The sequence below is a fragment of the Theropithecus gelada genome, chromosome 18 (genome assembly GCF_003255815.1).
Source record: "Theropithecus gelada isolate Dixy chromosome 18, Tgel_1.0, whole genome shotgun sequence".
Classification (NCBI taxonomy): domain Eukaryota; kingdom Metazoa; phylum Chordata; class Mammalia; order Primates; family Cercopithecidae; genus Theropithecus; species Theropithecus gelada.
Genome location: NC_037686.1, coordinates 13,126,841 through 13,152,859, shown reverse-complemented (window position 1 = coordinate 13,152,859; position 26,019 = coordinate 13,126,841). Strand labels below are relative to the sequence as shown.

General features: G+C 36.8%; 1 protein-coding gene across 1 annotated transcript in view; it reads left to right on the top strand.

Moving 5' to 3' along the window:
- The window catches only part of ROCK1 (Rho associated coiled-coil containing protein kinase 1), a 104,881-nt gene that overhangs the window by 11,743 nt on the left and 67,119 nt on the right, over positions 1-26,019 (top strand). The window contains exons 8-11 of the mRNA XM_025365191.1: positions 12,042-12,201; positions 17,736-17,796; positions 20,459-20,547; positions 25,131-25,179. Of these exons, the coding sequence (XP_025220976.1) occupies positions 12,042-12,201; positions 17,736-17,796; positions 20,459-20,547; positions 25,131-25,179 (359 nt within the window). The remainder of the gene's footprint in view (positions 1-12,041; positions 12,202-17,735; positions 17,797-20,458; positions 20,548-25,130; positions 25,180-26,019) is intronic.

Genomic DNA, 26,019 nt, shown 5'->3' with positions numbered 1-26,019 from the left:
AAAAAAAAAAAAAAAAAAAAAAAAAAAAAAAGAATAACAGTGAACAGCAACAATGGAAACGAACTCAGCTACCTAGTTTTGGAAAGTTACACATTAGTTGTCTTAAGGACTATCTAGTTGAGACAGTGAAGGATAGTACTTTCCAGAGAGAAGGAAATCTTGTTAATTCTGATGAAATAAATCATGTAGGTTTGCTAATATTAGTGAAGCATTCTAGTTATAAAATATTTTAAAAGAACAGTTGTATTGCCTTCAGGTACTATAACATAGTACTTACATTGTGCTGAGCTATAAAATTGTCTAAGGAGGAGAAAGGGAAAATAAATTCTCTGGAAATTAAGAAATTACACAAGGAACATCATTGAATGACCAGCTGTTTGAGAAGCTGTAAGAGCAGCTTGACTTGAGGAGAATTTTATTAACAATTATATTCTAGGAAATAAGGAACTTCTTCCTCTTCAGAATTAAATGTGACATAATTATTATCTTCATGCTGCAGGTGAAATTGTTACATGACAAAGAGATGATCAGGGAGTGAGAAATGGTTACATTGAAACACTTTTTGTGTTTTTATTCAGGTTATCTTCTTAGTAAAGTTTAAGAAGGCTGAAGATGTGCAAATATTATTATAAATCTGAATAAAACTTTGAAGGGGACTGAAGAAAATACAAAATAATCTTTTGTATTGCTTTAAATTCTTTTTCAAAGTTAAGCAATGCATAAATAATTATAAAATAACCACACAATAAATCACCCTCAGAAGTAATAAAGATATTTTTCCTTTTGTGTGTTGAAAAACTGATCACTTCAAAGAGGAGGTAATTTAGTCAACAATTATTTTTTGAACACTTGTTGTATATTGAGCACTGTTCAGTTTCAGGCAGTGGGAAAACAGCAGTGATGAAACCAACAAAAGTTTTCTTTCTCTCTTCTGGAGTTCATAGTCTTATGGAATTAGGGAGTCCAGATCAGTGGCATTTTATGATATTGCTGTACCTCCTTCATAGAACTGCTTAAGATCTGCATTGTCTATGGTTTTATTTTAGTGTAGTTAGATTTGGCATACTTAATAGCATTTTGGTAGTTTTTCCTAATTCTAAGAGGTCCTGTTTTGTGGTTATTGGAAAAAACAAAGAAAAATTGAAGTCTGTAGAACTTATTGTTCTTTGCTTCCCTTCCCATCTTCCTACCCCTTCTTTACTTCCCACCCCTAAAATACCAAGAATTCTTTTATTCTGAACTGACCTCTTTGACCTGCTAAATTTTTAAAAATTATGTAACAGTTATAATTCCTTTTAATTTTTTGACTTTCCATTTTCTTTGGCAAAATTGCTTTCTAATACAAATAATAGTGTTTTTTTTGGTATTTTTACCACTTTACATGTCTCCACATTGCAATGGCAATTAATCTTCACCTTGTGTTCTTTGGTGGTGTAGGAGCAGGACACAAAATAGCTTGATTTTTGGCAGAATTTCCTTGAGCTTCCTGAGATTGTTCACCCTTAATTCAGAGGCACAAAGTATTAAGATTGTAACACTATTTTTCCACTCATTTGAGATAAAATTGAAGGAGTGACATGAGTAAGATTAAAGATAGGAGAAAGACATAAGAAATGAAAAGACGTAAATTACTTATTACAGGTCATAACTGCAAGCAAACAACAGTGTCAAAATTCAGATCTAAGTGTCTTGACTCCAAAGCCTTTGATCTTTGAAATACCATGTACGATTTAAAGATCTTTACCTGTTCAGTATTACATAGATCAAAAATGGAAGGAATTGACGATTGTTGGCAGTTAAATTTTGGGAAAAAGAAAATAACATTTACTACATATTTAGCCTACATTATTAATAATACTGTTAGTATTTAACGTAGTATTAATTTCAAATGAAATAATAAATGGCAAAGGATTTTGCAAGTTACCACATATTTAACATGTTATTAATTATGATTAATAATGAATAGGTCCAGGCGGCTCTATTCTACAGTGGTCTACAATGTTATACAGTATTATACAGGGGCTCATGCTTGTCATCTCAGCACTTTGGGAGGCCAAAGTGGGAGGACCTCTTGAGGCCAGGAGTTTGAGACAGCCTGGGTAATGTTGCGAGACCCTATCTCTACAAAAAAATTTAAAAATTAGCCAGGTGTGATGGCACGCACCTGTTTCAACTAGTCGGGAGGCTGAGGTAAGAGAATCACTTGAGCCCAGGAGTTCAAGGCTGCAGTTAGCTTTGATCATGCTACTGCATTCCAGCCTGAATGCAGGCTGGAATTAATTTTTATTAATTTTTTAGAAAAATTAATAATACTACATTAAATATGTGGTAACTTACAACGCACTTTGCCATATATTATTATCTCATTTGAAATAAGATATTGGCGTTACTTAATCCACCTATAGCTTGTGGGCAACACACAAGATGCTAACAGTGGTAATACTTCCGCTGGCTCAAAACTCATTGTATACACACATATATATTATTCTAGGTTCTGTGGGTTAATCAAGACTAGTACCCTCTCTGTTTGAATTTTACATTCTTACAGGAGAGATTATCAGTGTGGGCTTTGTGAATAAAGAACTTAAGGCCTACCAAGTTTCGGGGCTCTTTTACTTAGGAGTTTAGACTTTCTGAACATTATAATGGATTTTTAAAAAATAAATTATCTCGGCCGGGCGCGGTGGCTCAAGCCTGTAATCCCAGCACTTTGGGAGGCCGAGACGGGCGGATCACGAGGTCAGGAGATCGAGACCATCCTGGCTAACACAGTGAAACCCCGTCTCTACTAAAAAAATACAAAAAACTAGCTGGGCGAGGTGGTGGGCGCCTGTAGTCCCAGCTACTCGGGAGGCTGAGGCAGGAGAATGGCGAAAACCCGGGAGGCGGAGCTTGCAGTGAGCTGAGATCCGGCCACTGCACTCCAGCCTGGACGACAGAGTAAGACTCCGTCTCAAAAAAAAAAAAAAAAAAAAAAAATTATCTCTTTATATTGTGATAAAGTATGCGTAAGATAAAATTCCCCATGTTGGGCGTTTTTAACTATACAAGTCAGTGGCATTAAATACATTCACATTGTCTTAAAACATTACCACTGCTGTGTCCAGAACTTTTTCGTCATCCTATACTAAACTCTTTTAGTTAAACAGTAACTTTCCATTTCCCTCTCCCCTCAACTCTCAGTAATCACTGTTCTATCTCTGAATTAGACTACTCAGGGTGTTTCATTTAAATAGATTACTATAATATTTGTCTTTTTGTGACTGGTTTATTTCACCTAGCACAGTGTCTTCAAGGTTCATTCATGTCATAGCATGTATCATAATATTCCATTGTGTGGATATACTACATTTTGTTTATCCATTTATCCGTTAATAGACACTTAAGATTGCTCTCTGTTTTAGCTATTGTGAATAACAAACCGTAAAGTACAAATACCTGCTTTCCATATTATATTATTATTATATATTATTCCATATTATATTTTATATCCATATATTGATGTTATATATATGGATATTTCTGTAATATCCCTGTTTTCCATTAATTTGGGTATATACCTGTAAGTGGAATGGCTAAGTTATATGATAATTAATTAGTTAGTTTTGTAGAGACAGCCTTGCTGTGTTGACTAAGCTAGTCTCAAACTCCAGGGCTCAAGAGATCCTCCTGCGTCAGCTTCCCAAAGTGCAGAGATTGTAGGCCTGAGCCACCATGCTCAGCCGTATGTTTAATGTTTTGAGGAAATGCCATAAAATTCACAATGTTTGCACCATTTCGCATTCCCAGCAACAGTGTACCAAAGTGCTGGGATTGCAGACGTGAGCCACCACGTTCAGCCATATGTTTAATTTTTTTGAGGAGACGCCATAATAGTAACCCCAACGTTTGCACCATTTCATATTCGCAACAGCAGTGCACATGGGTCCAGTTTCTCCACATCTCCAACATTTGTTCTTTTCTGTTTTGTTTTGTTTTGTTTAATAGTAGTCATCCTAATGGATGTGAAGTGGTATCTTATTGTGGTTTTGATTTGCATTTCTCTAATGACCAGGAATGGGAAACATCTTGTCATGTGCTTATTGGCCATTCGTATATCTTCTCTTGAGTGATTTCTATTCAAGTTCTTTGCCCATTTTAAAATTTGGTGGTTTGTTTTTGTTGTTGTTGTTGAGTTATAGGAGTTCTTTTTAAATTTTGGATATTAATCTCTTATCAGATATATGGTTTGCAGATATTTTCTATTCTCTACACTCTGTTAATAGTGCTTTCAAGCACAAAATTTTAAATTTTGATGAAATCCGGTTTATGTCTTCTTTTGTTGCTTGTATTTTTGGCTTTGTATTTAAGAAATCATTGCCAAATCCAGTGTGTCATGAAATGTCTTACCTATGCTTTCTGTGAATTTTATAGTTTCAGCCAGTATGTTTAAGTCTTTGACCTGTTATGAATTACTTTTTATATAGTGTATAGTAAGGGTCCAATTTAATATTTTTGTATGTGGGTATCCAGTTTTCCCAACACTGTGTATTGAAAGGACTGTCCTTTCCCTGCATTGAAAGTTGTTGGCCCCTTGTGTCAATCATTAGGCCATATACATCAGAGTTTATTTGTGGGGTTTTTGTTGTATTCCATTGGTCTGTATATGTTTGTCTTTATGTTGGTACCACACTGTATGATTATGGTAGCTTTGTAGTAAGTTTTGAAATCAGGAAATGTGAGTCTTTCAACTTCGTTCATTTTCAAAATTGTTTTGACTATTTGGGATCTCGTGTGATTTCTTATGAATTTTAGAATGGGTTTTTACATCTTTGCCAAAAAGGACATTGGGATTTCAATGGAGATTGCATTGAATCTTTAAATTACTTTGGGTAGTATTACCATCTTAACAATAGTAACTTTTCGAGTCCATGAACACAGGATGTCTCCCCTTTTATGTAAGCCTTCTTTAATTTCAGCAATGTTTTTAAGTTTTTGGTGCATAAGCCTTACATCTTCTTGGTTAAATTTTTTCCTAGGTGTTTCTTTTTGATGTTTTTTTTTTTTTTTTTTGAGACAAGTCTCGCTCTGTCGCCCAGGCTGGAGTACAGTGGCTCAATCTAGGTTCACTGCAAGCTCCGCCTCTGGGGTTCATGCCATTCTCCTGCCTCAGCCCCCCGAGTAGCTGGGACTACATGTAGGCGCCCACCACCAAACCCGGCTAATTTTTTAATATATTTTTTTAGTAGGGATGGGGTTTCACCATGTTAGCCAGAATGGTCTCAATCTCCTGACCTCCTGAACCTCCCGCCTCCGCCTCCCAAAGTGTTGGGATTACAGACGTGAGCCACCACTCCTGGCCTTTGATGTTATTTTAAATGGAATTGTTCCCTTAATTTTCTTTTCATATTGTTTATTGCTAGCATATAGAAGTAGAACTTTTAGACCGGGCACAGTGGCTCATGCTTGTAATCCCAGCACTTTGGGAGGCCGAGACGGGCAGAACACAAGATCAGGAGATCGAGATCACCCTGGCTAACACAGTGAAACCCCATCTCTACTAAAAAATACAAAAAACTAGCCGGGCGAGGTTAGTCCCAGCTACACGGGAAGCTGAGGCAGGAGAATGGCGTAAACCCGGGAGGCGGAGCTTGCAGTGAGCTGAGATCCGACCACTGCACTCCAGCCTGGGCAACAGAGCAAGACTCCATCTCAAAAAAAAAGAAGTAGAGCTTTTATTTCTGATCTTGTAACCTGCAATTTTGTTGAATTTGATTATTACCTCTAATGTATTATTTTGTAGCTTCTTTAGGATTTTCTATGATAGGATCATGTCACCTGAGAAGAGAGAGAGTTTTACTTCTTCCTTTCCAATTTATATGCCTTGTATTTATCATTCTTGCCTAATTACTCAGACTAGAGCTTCCAGTAAAGTGTTGAATAGCAGTGGTAAAAGTGGACACCTTGTCTGTTTCTGGTCATGGGGGAAGCTTTTAGTCTTTTACCACTGAGTATAATGTTAGCTGTGGGATTTTCATTAATGTCCTTTATCATATTGAGGAAGTTCCTCTCTATTCCTTGTTGGCCAAGTGTTTTCAATCATGAAAGGGTGTTGTGTTTGTCAAATGCTTTTTGTATGACAACTGAAATGATCATATGGGTTTTTTTCCTTCATTTTGTTTTATTTTTTTAATAGAGTCAAGGTCTTGCTCTGTTGCCCAGGCTGGAATGCGGTGCCATGATCTTAGCTCATTGTATTGTTGAACTCTCAGACTCAAGGGATCCTCCTGCTTCAGCCTCCTGAGTAGCTAGGAACACAGTCATGTGTCACCACACCTGGCTAATTTTCTTTTTATTTTCTGTAGAGATGGTGTCTTACTATGTTGCCCAGACTGGTTTCAAACTCCTGGTCTCAAGCCACCCTCCCTTGGCCTTCCAAAGTGCTGGGGTTAAAGGCATGAGCCGCTATGGCCCTATTATGATTCTTTATTTCTTTTAAAATAAATTTTGGCAGTCTGTGTTTTCTAGGAATGTCTCTATTTCATCTAAGTTATCTAATTTGTCACTGTAGGCGGGGCGTAGTGGCTAACCCCTGTAATCCCGACAATTTGGGAGGCCGAGGTAGGTGGATCGCTTGAGGCCAGGAGTTCGAGATCAGCCTGGCCAACATGGCAAAACCTCATCTCCACAAAAAATACAAAAAAAAAAAAAAAGAACTAGCCAGGCATGCACTCCTGTAGTCCCAGCTACTCCAGAGACTGAGGCAGAGAATCACTTGAACCCGGGAAGCACGGGTTACAGTGAGCTGAGGTTGCACCACTACACTCCAGCCTGGGTGACAGAGCAAGACTCTGTCTCCAAAAGAAAAGAAAAAAAAAGTCACTGTACGATTATGCATTGTATTTTCTTTTTACTTCTATGTGGTTGGTAGTTATGCCCCTACTTTCATTTTTTATTTTAGTTGTTTGTGTCTTCTGGGTTTTTTTTTTCCCCCTCTTAGTTCAGTAGAAGGATTGTCAATTTTGCTGATCTTTATAAAGAACCGATTTTTAGTTTTGTTAATTTGCATTATTGATTTTCTATTCTCAGTTTTATTTCTACGCACTCCAATCTGTATTCTTTCTTTCCTTTTGCTGGCTCTTGGTTTAATTTGCTTCTCTTTTTATAGTTCCTTGTAGTGTCAAGTTGGGTTATTGGCTTGAGATCATTGGTTTTTAGTATAATAGACATTTATGGGTAAAATTTCCACTGGAGCACTGCTTTCATTGACTCCCATACATTTTGGTATGTTGTTTTCATTTTCATTTGTCTCAAAGTATTTAGTCTTCCCATTTTCATTTGTTTCAAAGTATTTAGTCTTCCTGTGATTATTTCTTTCAGTCACTGGTGATTTAAGAGTGTTTTGTTTAATTTCCATATATTTGTGAAACTTTCAGTTTTCTTCCTATTATTGACTTCTTGGTTCATTCCCTTGTGGTTAAAGAAGATACTTTGTATGATTTCAGTGTTTTAAAACTTTTTAAGACTTGTTTTTTGGCCCAGCTTATAATCTGTCTTGGAAAGTGTTCCATATACACTTGAGAAAAATGTGTATTCTGCTGTTGTTGAGTGTTCTGTACATGCCTGTTACATCTAGTTGGTTTGTGAAGTTGTTAATATCTTCTATTTTCTTATTGATCTTCTATTTATATGTTCTATCCATTGTTGAGACTGGTAATTTATAAAGAAAAGAGTTTTAATTGGCTCATGGTTCTGCAGGCTGTACAAGCACGTTGCTGGCATCTGCTCAGCTTCTGGAGAGGCCTCAGGGAGCTTTTACTCATTGCAGAAGTCAAAGTGGGAACAGGCCCATCACATGGTAAGAGCCAGGAGCAAGAAAGAGGGTGAGAGGGACGATGACACACACGTTTTTAAACAACCAGATCTGGCAATAACTCATTCACTGTCTTGAGGACAACACCAAGGGGATGGTGCTAAACCATTCTTGAGAAATCCTCTTCTGTGATCCAGTCACGTCCCACCAGCCCCCGCCCCCCAACATTGGGGATTACTTTTCAACATGACATTTGTGGGGACAAGCTATGAAACTATGTCAGACTATTATTTTAGAATGGTTTTTTCGTGCATTCATGTCTATTTTTGCTTCTTACATTTTGGGTCTGTGTTAGATGCATACATTTTTATAGTCATTATATTTTCTTAATGGATTGAGCCTTTTATCAGTTAATATGCAGTGTCCTTTTTTGCCTCTTTTGACAGTTTTTTATTTAAAGTCTGTTTTGTCTCCTGTTAATGTAGCCACTTCAGCTCCCTTTTGCATGGAATATCTTTTTCCCTCCATTACTTTTAACCTGTGGATGAAGGTCAAGTAACCTTTTAACCTATGTCTGTGGATCTTAGGCGAGTCTCTATAGACAGATACAGTTGAATCATTTTTTATTGCATTCTACTCATCTCAGCTTTTTAATTGGTGAGTTTAATCTATTTAAATGTAAAGTGAATACTGATAAGAAAAGACTTCTGTCATCTTCCTGTTTTCTATGTCATATATTTCCTTTTTATTCCTCAGATAATATCTTTTGTGCTTAGTTTTTTACCCTAGTATGCTATTTTGATTCCGTCTTTTCCTTTTCTGTATATTTTTTAGTCATTCTCTTATTAATTAAATGGAGTTACAGTTAACATTCTAAATTGATAACAATCTAGGTTGAATTGATACCACTTTAGTTTGAGTAGCTTTCAAAAACCTGCTTCTGTTTACATTTATCTAAATAGTTACCTTTACTGATACTCCTTTTTCTTCTTCATGTGGCTTTGAGTTAAGACAGTTTGATTATGGCATGTGATTATGATATGTCTTCATGTGGAGTTTTTGGAGTTTTTCATAGTTGGCATTCAGCTTCTTGGATGTGTAGATTTATATATTTTACCAGATTTGGAAAGATTTGGCCATTATTTCTTCAAATAGTCTTTTTGCCCCTTTCTCTCCTTCTGAAATTCCTGTAATCTGTGTGTTGGTCTGGTTTGATGCCACAGTTTCCTTAGTCTCTGTTCACTTTTTCATTCTTTTTCTTTCTGTTCCTCACACTTGATCATTTCATTTGTCCTATCTTCAAGTTCACTGATTTTTTTCCTCTGCCTATTCAGATCTGCTGTTGAAGCTTTCTAGAGAAATTTTAACTTCAGCTATTGTACTTCTCAGTGCTAGACTTTCTATTTGGTTTTATTTTCGATCTCTTTCATGATATTTTTTCTTTGTTAAGACATCGTCTTCCGGGTACTTTGTCTATAGTGTTTGTTTGCTTTTTGAACACATTTAAAAGAGTTTAAGGTTTTGTTGAGTAAATCTAATGTCTTGGTTTCCTCAGTGGTGGTTTCTGTCATTTTCTATATTCCCTGTGAATGGCCTATACTTTCTCGCTTCTTTACATGCTTTGTAATTTTTTGTTGTAAACTGGACATTGTTTTAAAGCAGCTGTATCCTTCTAAGAGGGACATTTTGGATATTATAGTGTTGTAACTCTGGAAATCAGATTCTTCCTCTTTTACCCAGGGCTTGCTGTTGTTGCTTGTTGTGGGCTGTGATAGTGACTTTTCCAGACTATTTTTGCAAAGTCTGTATTCATTGTCTTTGTATTCACTGAAATCTCCATTTCATTATCTCAGCCAGTGACAGAGATTTCCTTAAATGCCAAATTTTTGTAGCCTCTTTCTTCATTAAACATTCCCTGCTTGTTACTAGTTTTTTATTAGGTTCCAGAGTTCTCAGAAAGTTGCTCTGGTAGTTTTTGTCAACTCAGCATTTGCTTCAGTGGAGGTATGATTTCTTTGAGTTCCCTACTCTGCCATTTTTGACAACATCTGCTGGATTCTTTTTTATGGAACATGATTTCTAAATTAACAGTTATTTAATGAAGGCAGATTTTTAAACAAATATATACTGATGTTTATTCCGTAAAGTTATCTTTATTCTTTTTTTTTTTTTTTTTTTTTGAGACGGAGTCTCGCTGTGCTCCCAGGCTGGAGTGCAGTGGCGTGATCTCGGCTCACTGCAAGCTCCGCCTCCCGGGTTCACGCCATTCTCCCGCCTCAGCCTCCCAAGTAGCTGAGACTACAGGCGCCCGCCACCACGCCCGGCTAGTTTTTTTGTATTTTTAGTAGAGACGGGGTTTCACCATGTTAGCCAGGATAGTCTCGATCTCCTGACCTCGTGATCCACCCGCCTCGGCCTCCCAAAGTGCTGGGATTACAGGCTTGAGCCACCGCGCCCGGCCATCTTTATTCTTATTAGTTCTGAAGTGATTATATGGCATTATGTAAAGCCTAAGCATCTTAATTTAGAAGCAGAAATAATTACTTTTATAACTCTTCCAATATTTTCCCCACTTGTGTCTCAGAATTTAAACAGGTGAGAATTTGTCATTTTAGAACTACTGTGAAATAGTGTCATTTATAAAAAGAGTAGGTCCATCAGAAACAGCGAGAGAAAATGCAGCACACTTATTCTGCTTCTCTCTTTCTGATATAATTTTAAAGCAGGTTTTCTGAGCCTTAGCAGTTGACAAATAATTCTTTTTGTGGGGATTATCCTAAACTTAAGGATGTTTAGTGGCATCCCATGACTGTACTCATTAGGTGCCAGTAACACTTTTTTTCCGTTAATGAGAACCAGAATATGTACCCAGACATTGCTGAGTGCCCTCCAGCAGGCGAAAGTGTCCCTGATTGAGATCACTCTTTTAACATAAAATTTATGCTAAGACCATACTTAACTTATGTTATTTCCCAAGGGCGGCAACCATTTGTGTTTTCCCCTCATTTTACAAATATTAGAAAGCTAGCCTTGTCTAATCAGACAGTTCTGTTGGCCATTCAGGAAAGTGGAATGGTGGAAAAGCTCTAATCTCACTCTTGTGTTACTGTTAGTTAGTACTATGGCTTCATTCGGCTAAATGTGTTGTTTTGTTCCCTAAATATTAATTTACTGTGTCTCAGATGGCACAACAAGAGGTATTTCTTGCCTGAAATACCCAGATGATTGAAAAGAAAATTGATTCCTTTTCCCTAAAAGAACATGAGGTTGTTGCACCTAAAATAATTTTTTAGTATTTTGATGATCATAATTCAGGGATGTTTTATTATACTACAGTATCTTTAAGCTAAAAAATAAATTTTCTTAAACTTTTATTTTCTTAGAATTTATTTTTAGATATACCTCTTCTAACATTCAAGCCCCAGAAGTAGATGTTAGTAGTATTAGTTTTATATGGTATTTTCTCCTATATTATGAATATTTAAACATTGTCACATATGGTTTTATATTAAGTATATGTAAGACTTGGTCCATATCAAATTTATAATTCTTGAAGATGTCGTGTCTGTCTTTTGTATTACTGCCCTTTTTTTATTAACAATGATATCATAAATACCTCACTGCATTAATCTTAATCACTTGATTCTAGAGGTAGCTAGTCTGAAAATACAATTCCAAATCCGTTGCTCCTGTGGCTTAATCTTATGGAGATACTGGGGTGGGAGGGAGGAGTATTGATCATCTGGATTCTGAGTGAGTAAAAATATTTCAGTACCAAATTATTATGTCCAGGAAGCTAAGAAGTAACCTTAATTTCTAGTTTACTATAAAGCAGATTAACAAAAAAATACTATATTTAAAGATAAACAATTTTTTCGAGTATGGTTTGTTATGCTTTAGTTTCTAAAAAGTTTTTTCTGTAGTCCTGAATGCTTTTGTGTATTTTATACCTTGGTACATTCTAAAACAAACCTTAATAATGCTTGATTTGTAATAGTCAAGTTAAACCCAAAGTATAGATAATTATAGGTGACTTTGAAGATAATTGTTTCATAGAATTACATAATGATCAATTATCAGTTGATTTTTAATCCTGGTAAAGCTTAGTATAATAGGATTCAAGCCAGGTAGAATTTGTAGTTTGCAAGCTTTTATAAGACAGAAACCATCAGTAGTTGGTATGGAATCTGCTTCACTTTACTTGTATTTTAAGTTTGAAATGAGCAACTAATTTTGTTTCTGTTTTTAGCTGTAGCACCAGTTGTACCTGATTTAAGTAGTGACATTGATACTAGTAATTTTGATGACTTGGAAGAAGATAAAGGAGAGGAAGAAACATTCCCTATTCCTAAAGCTTTTGTTGGCAATCAACTACCTTTTGTAGGATTTACATATTATAGCAATCGTAGGTAAGTATGCTAAACAGTGATTGTAGGAGTAAGTGCCGATTTTGTTCTTAGAAATGTCTAAAATTCATTTTTAAAGTAGATTTAATGGTATATAAAGATATACCTTATGCAATTTTTCATTGATGCATGATATCTCCAGTATTTCATATTTAATTTATTTTGGACTCATCCATGTTTAGGACATTGTTTTTCAAAATTTTTTTGCTAAATGATATACTATATATCCTCAAGTTACAACAATTAATAGGTCAAAGGATGCTATAAATACTGATATTTTGATCTGTAGACTTATGGTTTATAATACATTTTGAAACAACATGTAGACTTTTTTTTTTTTTTTTTTTGGAGATGGAGTCTTGCTCTGTCACCCAAGCTGGAGTGCAGTGGCACAATCTTGGCTCACTGCAACCTCCACCTCCTGGGTCCAAGCAATTCTCCTGCCTCAGCCTCCCGAGTAGCTGAGATTACAGGTGCTCACCACCACACCCAGCTAATTTTTGTATTTTTAGTAGAGATGGGATTTCACCATGTTGGCCAGGCTGGTCTTGAACTCTTGACCTCATGATCTGCCCGCATTGGCCTCTCAAAGTGCTGCGATTACAGGCATGACCCACCATGCCTGGCCAGCATGTAGACTTTTCTAGCATTGTCATCACCATATTGATGCTATCAATTTTTAGCTCTTCAAAAATTAAGTAATTCCTCCCCAAACCCATTTAATTTACCATGTGTTATAACATGTAGTATTATCTCCACTGTGACCTTGGACAGATAACTTTGGCCTTTTATGCCTCCATTTCCTCAAAAATAGGGATGATGATAATAACAATACTACTACTTGCCTACTTACCTCACAGGATTGTTGTAAAGTGCCAAGACCAGCGGTGCTAGAGGAATTAAAGACACACACCCACAAATATAGAGGTGTGAAGTGGGGAATCTGGGGTCTCACAGCCTTCAGAGCTGACAGCCCCGAACAGAGATTTACCCACATATTTATTAACAGCAAACCAGTCATTAGCATTGTTTCTATAGATATTAAATTAACTAAAAGTATCCCTTATGGGAAACAAGGGATGGGCGGAATTAAATGAATAGGTTGGGCTAGTTAACTGCAGCGGGAACACACCCTTAAGACACAGTTCTCTCATGCTAATTGTTTGTGGCTTAAGAATGCCTTTAAGCGGTTTTCCGCCCTGGGCGGGCCAGGTGTTCCTTGCCCTCATTCCTGTACAACCTTCCAGCTTGGGCGTTAGGGCCATTAAGAACATGTTATAGTGCTGCAGAGATTTTGTTTATGGCCAGTTTTTGGGGGGCTTGCTCCCAATGGTAAGGTTTAAGTAAATTAAAACACAGTATAGCATTTAGAAGAGTGCTTTGCATGGTGTAAGCACTCAGTGTAACTATTATTATCATTGGTATGAGTTCATGTTAGCTTTACTGTAATGTACTTGAGATTTAAGTTAAACATTTAACATTATTTTAATGTGCTGAGCATTTGTTCATTCCACAGATATCTTTGATAACTTATTATTTGTCAAGTATATACTAAGCACCAAATTGCATGGAGAAGGATGAATAAGATACAGTACCTTCTCTTGAGAGGCTCACATTTGGTGAGAAATGGATAAATTGTACATCGTAGGTTGATAAGAACGACATAGTAGAAATCTCGGTCAGGCACGGTGGCTCATGCCTGTAATCCCAGCAGTTTGGGAGGCCGAGGTGGGCGGGTCGCTTGAGGTCAAGAGTTCGTGACGAGCCTGGCCAACATGGTGAAACACCGTCTCTACTAAAAATACAAAAATTAGCCAGGCGTGGTGGCACATGCCAGTAATCCCAGCTACTTGGGAGACTGAGGCAGGAGAATTGCTTGAACCTGGGGGACGGAGGTTGCAGTGAGCCAAGATCATGCCACTGCATTCCAGCCTGGGCAATGGAGTGAGACTGTCTCAAAAAAAAAAAAAGGAAGGAAGTGAAGGAAGGAGAAATCTAAACAAAGTGCTATACCAATATAATGCATTGAACTATATGATAACACTTACTGGGTGGGTTAAATCTGCTTTTAATTACCTCAAAAATATGTACTTCTAATCAAATTATACTCCTTTGGAATGGTATCAGATAACGGATTTGCTTGGAGTAAATTATTACATTTGAGGTCTTTATAACTAATCTTATTTTAAAGTGAAGAGTCTTGTCATATTAGTATTAGAGCCATTTGGGTTAAGCTAAGAAATCAGAAAGACAATTTAGTCTGGCTTTTTGAAACCTCTACAGTAATTCACTGTAAGATAGTACTTAATACTTTTTGTTGCATCGTCAGTGAGATAGCTGGCACTTACCTTTTTTTCCTCCCTAATACTCCATGAGTATAGTATTTTAACTATTTTCAATTAACATACATATACAGAAGAGCTTCAGGGTGATTTTTGCTGAAGCATTCGTTTGTTTTTTTTTTTTGAGACAGAGTTTTGCTCTTGTTGCCCAGGTTGGAGTGCAATGATGCAATCTTGGCTTACTGCAACCTCCGTTTCCTGGGGTCAAGCCATTCTCCTGCCTCGGCCTCCCGAGTAGCTGGGATTACAGGCATGCACCACCACTCCCGGCTAATTTTGCGTTTTTAGTAGAGACAGGGTTTCTCCACGTTGGTCAGGCTGGTCTCGAACTCCTGACCTCAGGTGATCTGCCTGCCTTGGCCTCCCAAAGTGCTGGGATTACAGGCCTGACCCACCATGCCCAGCCTGCTGAAGCATTCTTTAACTTTTTGTATTCTTATCAATTGTTTTTTGATTTGGTTTCTGAAACACTCAAGTTGTTGATATAAACAACCTCCAATGTTTTTGTATTTTCTGTAGTAGAGTCCAGCAGTTAATAACTTTTAAGTTTCTCTGTATAATGGTAACCTTGAGTTACATAAACATTTATTCTACTATTTGTCCTACATTATCATGCACTCGATTATGTTCTCTAGTTTTTCTTTGTATTCATGTTTTATGGCCCAAACTAATTTTTAAGTTTCTTAAAAGTAGAAATTATTACTGGTTTTTTTTTTTTTTTCCCTCCCCAAGACGGAGTCTCGCTGTCTTCCAGGCTGGAGTGCAGTGGCGTGATCTCAGCTCACTGCAAGCTCCACCTCCCGGGTTCACACCATTCTCCTGCCTCAGCCTCCCGAGTGGCTGGGACCTACAGGCACCCACCACCACGCCCAGCTAATTTTTTTTTTTTTTTTGTAGTTTCAGTAGAGACGGGGTTTCACCATGTTAGCCAGGATGGTCTCGATCTCCTGACCTTGTGATCTGCCCGCCTCGGCCTCCCAAAGTGCTGGGATTACAGGTGTGAGCCACCACACCCGGCCATATATACTGTGTTCTTAACTGTCATAGCCCATTGACAAATATATGTAGTATTTTTTAAGTAATTACTACATGAATAGGCAAAGGTATGGTTGCTCTTACTAAGAAAGAACCAACAAAATATATATATATTTTTGAAACAGAGTCTCACTCTGTCGCCGAGACTGGAGTGCGGTGGTATGATCTTGGCTCACTGCAATCTCCGCCTCCTGGATTCACGTGATTCTTGTGTCTCAGCCTCTGAATAGCTGGGATTTCAGATGCCTACCACCACGCCTGGCTAATCTTTGTATTTTTATTAGAGATGGGGTTTCACCATGTTGGCCAGGCTGGTCTCAAACCCCTGGCCTCAAGTGATCCACCCACCTTGGCCTCCCAAAGTAATCCCATCGGATTACATGTGTTAGCCACTGCACCTGGCCCTGGCAGAAATATTGATTAGCCTTATCGTAATACGTAAGCATAATTTAGAATATACAGATATGAAATAGAAAACCTCTGAAATTCTTATCCCTGAAATCCAAATATACTTTTAATACCAAGGGCAGAAGTAATTGTTGCTTAATTACAGCTGAATTAAACCTGATTTTTAAAATAGCCTTAAGCTATATTCCTAATATAGCAACTCCTATTTCTTAAAAAGTTACCTAAATGACCAGATTCTATGTAAAAGCATCAATATAATATGCAAACGTACCTTGATAGAAAATGACAGAAGGTGGAAGAATTAATGTATACAAGTGATGTCCTTACATTTCCCTTGCTGCATTCAAGCTTTTATTACTAATTTTGCAAAAGACTAAAATGTCAGTCTCAGTTACATAGCTTGTTAAGTTTAGAAAATATCTTAGAGACGAAACAGTCTTATCTAATTTAGATTTCACTGGCATTGCTATATGCCTTATTTATATTACATAAGCAGAATCTCATATTGAATTTCTGAGATGCTTAATAGTCAATGGAATTAAATTGTACTACATCCAGAATTTGTCAATTGTTATATGCGACTTTTCCTCTATAAAACTGCTACGTAGCCCCTATTATTGTCTTAAAGTTGTCTGAATCTCCATTTGATCTGAATAATTTTTCAAGGAAAACCTAGGAAGTGGCATATTTCTAGCTGTTTCTTTTATAGTGCCATTATACTGTGTATTTTTATTGATACGTAATGGATTGTGTTATTCACTGATTTTTAAAATTTACTTAAATTGTTCTTTTGGAACATTGTTAATATCTGGTGTGTTAACAGATGCCTCCAATAGCTATGAAGCATACGATAACTATTTGATCTCCTTTTGCGAGAGCTCTACTGGTTAATTGGGGTGCTGACTGCAGTGGTGGTGATGGTAGAAGTAGTGATTATAGTAGTTGTAGCCATAGTAATTGTAGCATAGCATGGTGGTGGTAGTAGCAACACTAGCGGCACTAGTACCTTACCTTTATATAATATTTGGTAGCTTAGGAAATTGTTTACATATATGATCTATTTAGATTGAGAATCTTGTGAGACATCTAAAAAAGACCTCTAAATTAGTTCACTAATAGCTTTATTTATATACAATTCTAACTGTACACTGAATTTAAAGAACTCTGCAAGCCGGGAGTCCCAAAAGATTAGCAGCATCACCTAAACTTTGGTGCTGTTATTTCACCCACTTAGGCAAAAATTTTTTGGACCTGAAGAGGCAATATTATGCTTTGCTGAAGGATAGTTGGGTGCAAGAGAGGTGATTGTGCATATGTCTGCAGAAGTCAGCAATTTCTTACCCCCAATTCTTATATACAAAAAGCTCTGAAAACTGAATGTTTTTGAGTTACTTGTTTGGTAGAAAAAACTGTCATAACCTGCTGTCATGACCAGAAAGCCTAATCTGAACTAACTTGAGACTTTGTTTTTTATTTATCTTGCTTGGTATGAATATTCTTATGTTTTGCTACAAGAATATTAAGTCATATGTTTACAGGCTGCTACTATTTTTAGACCTAACTGGGTGTTTTATTTAATATATGTATCATTTCTGAATTATGTTTATAAAAATTATGAACCTATACTTAATTTTTAAAAACAAAGCTACTATAACATTGAACATAAAATAGGCATGTAGTATTTATTATTGGTTGTTACGGGATATTAAAGAGTTTTGTTTTGTTTTCTTTTTAAACTTTTCTTTCCCTCAGATACTTATCTTCAGCAAATCCTAATGATAACAGGACTAGCTCCAATGCAGATAAAAGCTTGGTAGGTATTTTCTTAATATTAAGAAAATTGTTTTTAAAATTGTTCTGTGGGTAATATATTTGTGTGTATGATAGTAAATTTATGTATTGTTTGTGAAGCTGTAGTTAGCTGAACTTAGATTTTTATGGCACTTTTATCTCCCGTCTCCTTTTTGGTCTGATTTTTTGCTCAAACATCAAATGAAATAATATATTTGGAGGCAGTTAGTAAACTAAATTGTTACACAGATTAACAGAGGTCATCTTTTTTAATCTTTGGAATCGGGAACTATGATATATGAATGTGTCATTAAGGGTCTTGACAGGCAAACAGATTACATGTTCAAAAGATTTAAACGAGAGTTTTGTGTGTATGGTAAATATACATAACATGAAATTTACCATATTGATCATTTTTAAGTGTGCAGTTCAGTGGCATTAAGCACCTTCACATGGTTGTGCAGCCATCACCGCCATCCATCTCAAGAACCTTTTCATCATCCCAAACTAAAAATCTATGGCAATTAAACAATAACTCCTAATTTCACCCTCCCCCCAGGTCCTGGTAGCCACTATTCTACATTCTGTCTCAATGAATTTGCCTATTCTAGGCACCTTATATGAATGGAATCATACAATATTTATCCATATGTGACTGACTTCTTTCATGTAGCATACTGTCTTCAAGATTCATCTATATTAATAGTATGTATTCAGATTTCCTTCATGTTTAAGGTTGAGTAATATTCCATTGTGTGCATATATATACATACACACACTCACACACATATATATACACACGCACACCATATTTTGTGCATTTATTAAGTGAAGAGTTTAATGAAGGGATGATTAACAAGCTGTGAACATCAGTAGAGGGAAACAATAAAGTATATTAAAGCACCCATGTATGAACAAGAGTGGGAAGCCATTGCCCTGTACTAAAGGAGCAAAGAGAGAAAACCTTATTGTAGCTCACAGAAAGCCTGACATCATAGAAAAGGAATATAAAACATAGAACATTGCAAGAACCACAGTGAAGCACAAACGGTGTAGGGAGAATGAATCTTTGACCTAGGTAATAATAAGGAGTTGCTGTAAGTCAGCTCTCACTGTATTACTTGACTGTAGAGTTAGAAGTGCCTTCGGCCTTCAAAAATAAGGATTCATGTTTTCTTTGGGCGGATTTTGTTCAGTGGTGATTACCGTAAGTTTGTCAGTGGTTGCTACCTTTATCTTTTGCTCTAATAATATCAAGGGGGAAATACTAATTATTTTAACCTAGAACTAAGTACAAAATCAACTAATTTAATTTTCCCTGAAAAGCTTTTAGCAGAGATGCTAATGAACAACTTTGCAATTGCCAAATACAGTGGATGATTTTCAACCCGTGTCTTATTTTTCTTCTTTGCTGTAGTTGACACTGACTACTTCCTTCTTCTTTGGAACTTCAGACTTTTCTAACTCTTTTATGTTCCGATTGTTTCCCTCTTTTTTACCTCCCATATTTTTGAGTTTTATTTATTTTTCAATCCCCTTTTCAGGATCTTCCTTCTCTGCTTACTTTCAATTATTAAACGTTTCCCAAAGTTCTGATCTTGGCTCTGCTCTTTCTCTGTAGGTAATCTCATTCATGTCCAGCTTGCTCGTCTGAGCTCCAGCCCTGAATCTTTCTGTCTCTTCTGTATACTTCTCAGGCATATCAAACTAGGCCAGAGCTAAACTCATTGTTTTCCTGTCCCCATTCCCTCCCTAGCAATGTGTTGACTGTCTTTCATAATGGTATATCTGTTCTACTTCAATTGGTTTGGTCATACGTTATGCTTTCTGATTGATACCTTTATCCATTACTTCCTCTTCATTCCTATAGACTCTGCCTTTTATCAGATCCATATTCTCTTGTCTGAACTCTTTTGATAGCTTTTTAACTGGTTGCTCTTCTTAGAACTTCACTGCCCTCTAAGCTGTTCATTCACCTTATTATTGTAGTGATGTTTCTGAGGTGCCAGCATTATGTCATTTCTCATTTAAAATGTTTATGGGTTAAAGTCCCTAACTCCAGTTTGTGCATGCAAGGATCATTACCTTCTTAGACTTAAAGTGAGTTGTTTTTCCTGTTACATTCTGTGCTCTGCTATAGTACTTGATTTCTTTCCATTTCCCAAATGTATCGTATTTTCTTCTGCCTTTCTACGTTTGGGCTCATTGTTCATTCTAGCTAAAATGCCTTCCTTGTACAACCTTCTTTTTGCTTTATCAGATTATCAGTTCCTCTTACCTTTTTAGGCCTCAACTTAAGGATTATATATTCTTGGCAGAGTTAGAAGTGACCTTTTCTTTCCTTCGGAACACTCTGTAGATAATTTTATTATTGTTTACCAAAGTCTGTTGTAATATTTTGTGTATATTTATTTGAGACATTGCAGGTTCTTTTTTCTCTTCCAATTTAACTTTGCCTCACTATGTAACTATTTGCTTCATGAGAACAGGAACCAAATCTTTTTAATTTTTGTATTTCTAATGGCCTAACATTTAGTAGATGTTAAGAAAATGCTTGTTAAATTGATAATAAAAAAATTGAGATAGAAAAGAGGTAAGATTAAATTATTTTCTAAAAAGACTTGATATTTAAATGTCTAAATATTCTTAGTAGAATGAATTTTTGTTTTTGTTTTAAATTAAAGCAGGAAAGTTTGCAGAAAACAATCTATAAGCTGGAAGAACAGCTGCATAATGAAATGCAGTTAAAAGATGAAATGGAGCAGAAGTGCAGGTGAGAATATACTTGAAGTTTTTCATATTAAAAGTTTTACTTACCAAATACTTATTTGAAAGCTTATGCCCTGCAAACATCTGAAAGTAGATAGAAAATGAGGGTGTAAAGATTACTACTGATAATACATTCATGATGTGTCTTGGCTAGAATTGAGAAGTTCTATTTATGTTGGCTTAGTTATAGATGTATTTACCTCAGAATATTTAAAGTACATTTGTTCCTGGCAGTTTGTATTCTTTTTTTTTTTTTTTTTTTTGAGACAGAGTCTCACTCTGTTGCCCAGGCTGGAGTGCAGTGGCACGATCTCAGCTCACTGCAAGCTCTACCTCCCGGGTTCATGGCATTCTCCTGCCTCAGCTTCCCCAGTAGCTGGGACTACAAGCACCTGCCACAATGCCCGGCTAATGTTTTTTAATTTTTTTTTTTATTTTTAGTAGAGACGGGGTTTCACCATGTTAGCCAGGATGGTCTCGATCTCCTGACCTTGTGATCCACCTGCCTTGTCTTCCCAAAGTGCTGGGATTACAGGTGTGAGCCACCGCGCCTGACCAACAGTCTGTATTCTTAAAAAACTATAATGCTAATTCATTTAGTTGCCGGATTTACTGCTTTTTTCTCGTTACATAATTAGCTAACTAAAAAGGCAAATTAGGCTGGGCATGGTGGATCACTTGAGGGCATGAGTTCAAGACCAACCAGGCCAGCATGGCGAAACTGCATCTCTACTGAAAATACAGACAATTAGCTAGGCACAGTGGTGTACACCTGTAGTCCCCACTGCTTGGGAGGCTGAGGCATGAGAATTGCTTGAACCCAGGAGGGAGAGGTTGCAGTGAGCCGAGATCACGCCATTGCACTCCAGCCTGGGCAACAGAGCAAGACTCTGTCTCAAAAAGAAAAATAAATAAAGGGGAAATTAGTTTACATTAAATAAGGTGCTTTTTGAAATGTAAAATGTTGAAGATTAAAATATACTGAATTTTTGATGTGGCCATTCTAATTTCCACTGTGGTTCTCTGGAGCAGTAACTCAGAGTATTTTTTTCTGCGGGTCTAATTTCAGCATGTTATTGGCATTAGACCCACAGAAAAAATATCTTTGAGTTATGCTCAAGATTAATTTAAATAACCTATCTTAATACTGAATTACTTATCAATTATAAGCAATACTTTTTTATAATTATTTATGTTTTTAGTGAATAGTATTGAGTAAATGAAATGCAAAGGTAACACAAAAAGTATTCAACAAATAAAATTGGGAACGCTGGTAATTTTGTGACAGAGCAGGTGGGGGGTTTGGTACGAAACAGGTAAAATTCTCACTTTTAACCATTCCTTTTTTTTTTTTTTTTTTTTTTTGAGGCGGAGTCTCGCTCTGTCAACCAGGCTGAGTGCAGTGGCCGGATCTCGGCTCACTGCAAGCTCCGCCTCCCGGGTTTACGCCATTCTCCTGCCTCAGCCTCCCGAGTAGGTGGGACTACAGGCGCCCACCACCTCGCCTGGCTAGTTTTTTGTATTTTTTAGTAGAGACGGGGTTTCACCGTGTTAGCCAGGATGGTCTCGATCTCCTGACCTCGTGATCCGCCCGTCTCGGCCTCCCAAAGTGCTGGGATTACAGGCTTGAGCCACCGCGCCCAGCCAACCATTCTTTATAGATTATATGGTTAAGTGTATAATACGAACTTTTTTTTCTCTTTTTTTTTTTTTGAGATGGAGTCTTGCTCAGTCACCCAGGCTGGAGTGCGGTGGCACGATCTCGGCTCACTGCAAGCTCCGCCCCCTGGGTTCACGCCATTCTCCTGACTCAGCCTCCATAATAGCTGGGACTACAGGTGCCCACTACTACGCCCGGCTAATTTTTTTTTTTTTTTGTATTTTTAGTAGAGATGGGGTTTCACCCTGTTAGCCAGGATGGTCTTGATCTCCTGACCTCGTGATCCGCCCGTCTCGGCCTCCCAAAGTGCTGGGATTACAGGCGTGAGCCACCGTGCTCGGCCAATACAAACTTTTTTTTAAAAAAGTGTTTGAATATAAGCAAATAATTAACTGATCCCAGGATTTGGAAAGAATTTCTAAATATAAAATATGAAAATAAGGGGAAGAACTGGGTAGATACTGTTATATAAATGTTGAGAAGTCTCTACATCCAATTTTTTTTTTTTTTTTTTTTTTTTGAGACAACGTCTCACTCTTGTCCCCTAGACTGGAGTGCGATGGCGCGATCTCGGCTCACTGCAACCTCTGCTTCCCGAGTTCAAGCAATTCTTCTGCCTCAGCACCCCCAGTAGCTGGGATTACAAGCCACCACGCCCGGCTAGTTTTGGTATTTTTAGTACAGACGGGATTTCACCATGTTGGCCAGGCTGGTCTCAAACTCCTGACCTCAGGTGATCCACCCGCCTCGGCCTACCAAAGTGTTGGGATTACAGGCATGAGCCACCACTCCCGGCCCCCAAAAAATTTTAAACAAAATTAAAAGACAAGTGACAAACTGGTAGTAATGGTGAGTAGGGATCAGTTTGAGGAAGTAATAAGAATGGCTGAAGTGGCTAATAATCATGTGAAAATGTATCACCTCAAGGAAATAAAATTGAGATGAAACTTTTAAAAAGTATGTATTGAATTGGTAAATAGTTTTTAAAATAAAAACCTAGTGCTAGGGATTGTGGAGTGATATTTACTTGCATTTCTTTAAATCAAATTCTCTGCATTCAAATCATTTTAGTTACATTCATTTGTTCAATAAAAATTTCAGTTAAAGTGTCAAGATAATGTGCTTGTCAACAATATAGTACTGAATAAATCAAGACATGGCCCCTCTCCACAAGGAGCTTGTAATTTAGCAAGAAAAATAAGTAATTATCAAGAAGTGTGGTATGTATTAATTGGGGAGAGAATAAAATTATACAGGAATATCAGGAATACATCAGGAGATGCCTGTACTGTTTTGTCAGAGATCAGAGAAAGCTAAAACCAGAAGAGTCAATGGAAATTATTAGGAGAAGAGTGGAAGGAAGTGTTAGGGTCCAGGAGGTGAGTATCTGTGAAGGCCGTGAGGTAAGAGACCTTGACTGGCCTGTAAGATGCGAGGGAAGGAAAAGCCTGAGATGAGAGTGGGGAGGATGGCAAGGTCTAGATTGGGGAAGATTCTTTTTTTTTTCTCTTTTTTGGGGGCGGGGGGTACTAAGAATTTGGAATTTATTTTAAGTGTGATGGAAAAACACCAAAAGTCATTAAACTAATAAGTAAAAAATATATATTAAATTTGCTGTTTCAAAAGAAGTTCCTGCTTAATTAGCAGCATTTGGGACTTTATTCAACTAAGTGGGAGTGAGGGAAGATGAGTCAAGGATAATTCCTAGGTGATGTCATTTACTTAGGGACTCTAGAAGAGAAGCAAATTGGTATTGGGGTGGGAGTGTGGAACGGAGGCAGTAAGTTCCCTTTTGGAGATGCTGAATGAGGTTTTTGATGAGACATCCATGTGAAAATGTTGCATATATAGGTTTTGAAGCTCAGAATTACATTTTGAACCAAAGAAAGCAAATTGTAATGAAGATAATACACTGAGTGTTGACAAGTAGTGCCTTAATTGATTTGATATATGCTACCTTTCTCTTCATTTACTTTATCCTGTATTAAAGGATAAATGGCTGATTTTTGAGTAGTGGCAAGTACTGCATGATGGAGTTTAGGGATCCTTAACCTGAGATCCATAGACCTCCCCCAAAGAGTCCATGGATGAAATTTGAAGTCTTTAAACTTGGATGAGAAAAGGTGAATGTTTTCTCTAACTTGTAACTTAATTTTAGCACTTGTTTTCAATTCTGAGCATAGGCAGCAATTCAGTTATTAGCAGTAGTTGTTAATTTTTATTACCAATAGAAATTATAGATGTTTTCTTGTTACAGTTGTTACAGCTATCTCTAAATATCATTTATGCTCATCAGTACTTTGAAATTACTGCCACTAGATCTTGTGATTTAATATATTAATAAAGAAGCATATATACTACTGAATTATACATGCTTTTTAAAAGTTTATTACTGTATTTCAATATAATTGGCTCCTTTTTTTTTTTTTTTTTGGAGATGGACTCTCTATCACCCAGGCTAGAGTGCAGTAGCACGATCTTGGCTCACTGCAACCTCCGCCTCCCAGGTTCAAGCAATTCTCCTGCCTTGGCTTCCCAGGTAGCTGGGATTACAGGCACCTGCCACCATGCCTGGCTAATTTTTTAAAATTTTATTTTTAATAGAGTTGGGGTTTCATCATGTTGGCCAAGCTTGTCTCGAACTCCTGACCTCAGATGATCCAGCCGCCTCGGCCTCCCAAAGTGCTGGGATTACATACGTGAGCCACTGCACCTGGCCTAATTGTCTTTTAATCATAGATAATTTTTGTGCTTCAAAAAATATTTTGAAAAAAGGCCATAGGCTTCACTTGACTGCCAAAGAGATCCATGGCACCAAAAAAGGATACAAAACTCTAGTTAAGTGGAAAAGTAAGGAATGTGAGTGTTTAATACTGGGCAATAGGAAATAAATATATTTCTAATCTGTATTGCTTTTGTTTTTACAGAACCTCAAACATAAAACTAGACAAGATAATGAAAGAATTGGATGAAGAGGTACTTTTTGTTTTCTAATCAGAAGTTTCCTTTTTGAGATTTTTCTCTCTTTCAAATTGTTTCGTTTCCAGAGAAAATTATATTTAAACTCTATAGTTTGAAACACAAAACAGAGCCAGAGAATTGTGATGAGAGCCTTACCTTGGAACTGCAGTTTCAAGTGGTACAGATTAGATTATAGTGTAATTTCCTTTGTACAATTGTATTCTACAGCCATATTGAAATTTTAGTATGTAAATTTCAGTTCAGTGGTTCTTGATGGTTGAAATGTGAGAAAGGAGCCAGAGAAGCAAGCTATCAGAAATTGAATCTCAAACTGTATCAGAAAGAGACAGACAAATAAGGAAAAGAGAGAAACACAGTTTAAAATATTTTTAAAAGATTAACACTGACATCTCATGTAATCAAATGGAAAATATATTGATTTTAGAATGTTCATCTTTTCCATGGTTACCTGTCAAAATTTTTTTATTATCAGATAAACAATAACAAGCATTCATAATTCAGATGTTTGTTTGCAAATATGTAATACATTTCCATTCCTCTTAGTCAACTTCTAAGTATATTTCTACTGTGTCTATGAGTCCCATGAAAAGAAATACACTCTCTATAGTCTTCTCCTAATATATTATTTTGTCCTTTTTTAGGTTTAATCTCTGATAGTTTTTATGCTGTGTTAATTTTTTCTTCCCTTATAGAATGGTATCTGTCAATGGCTTGCTTTCTTTCGTGGGTGGCTTTGGATATCCATGTAATCATCTATGAAGATTTAGATAGCATTTTACTAACTTGCCTTTGTATTTAGCCTTAGCAGTATATATTTGACTCTGAATGTTTAAG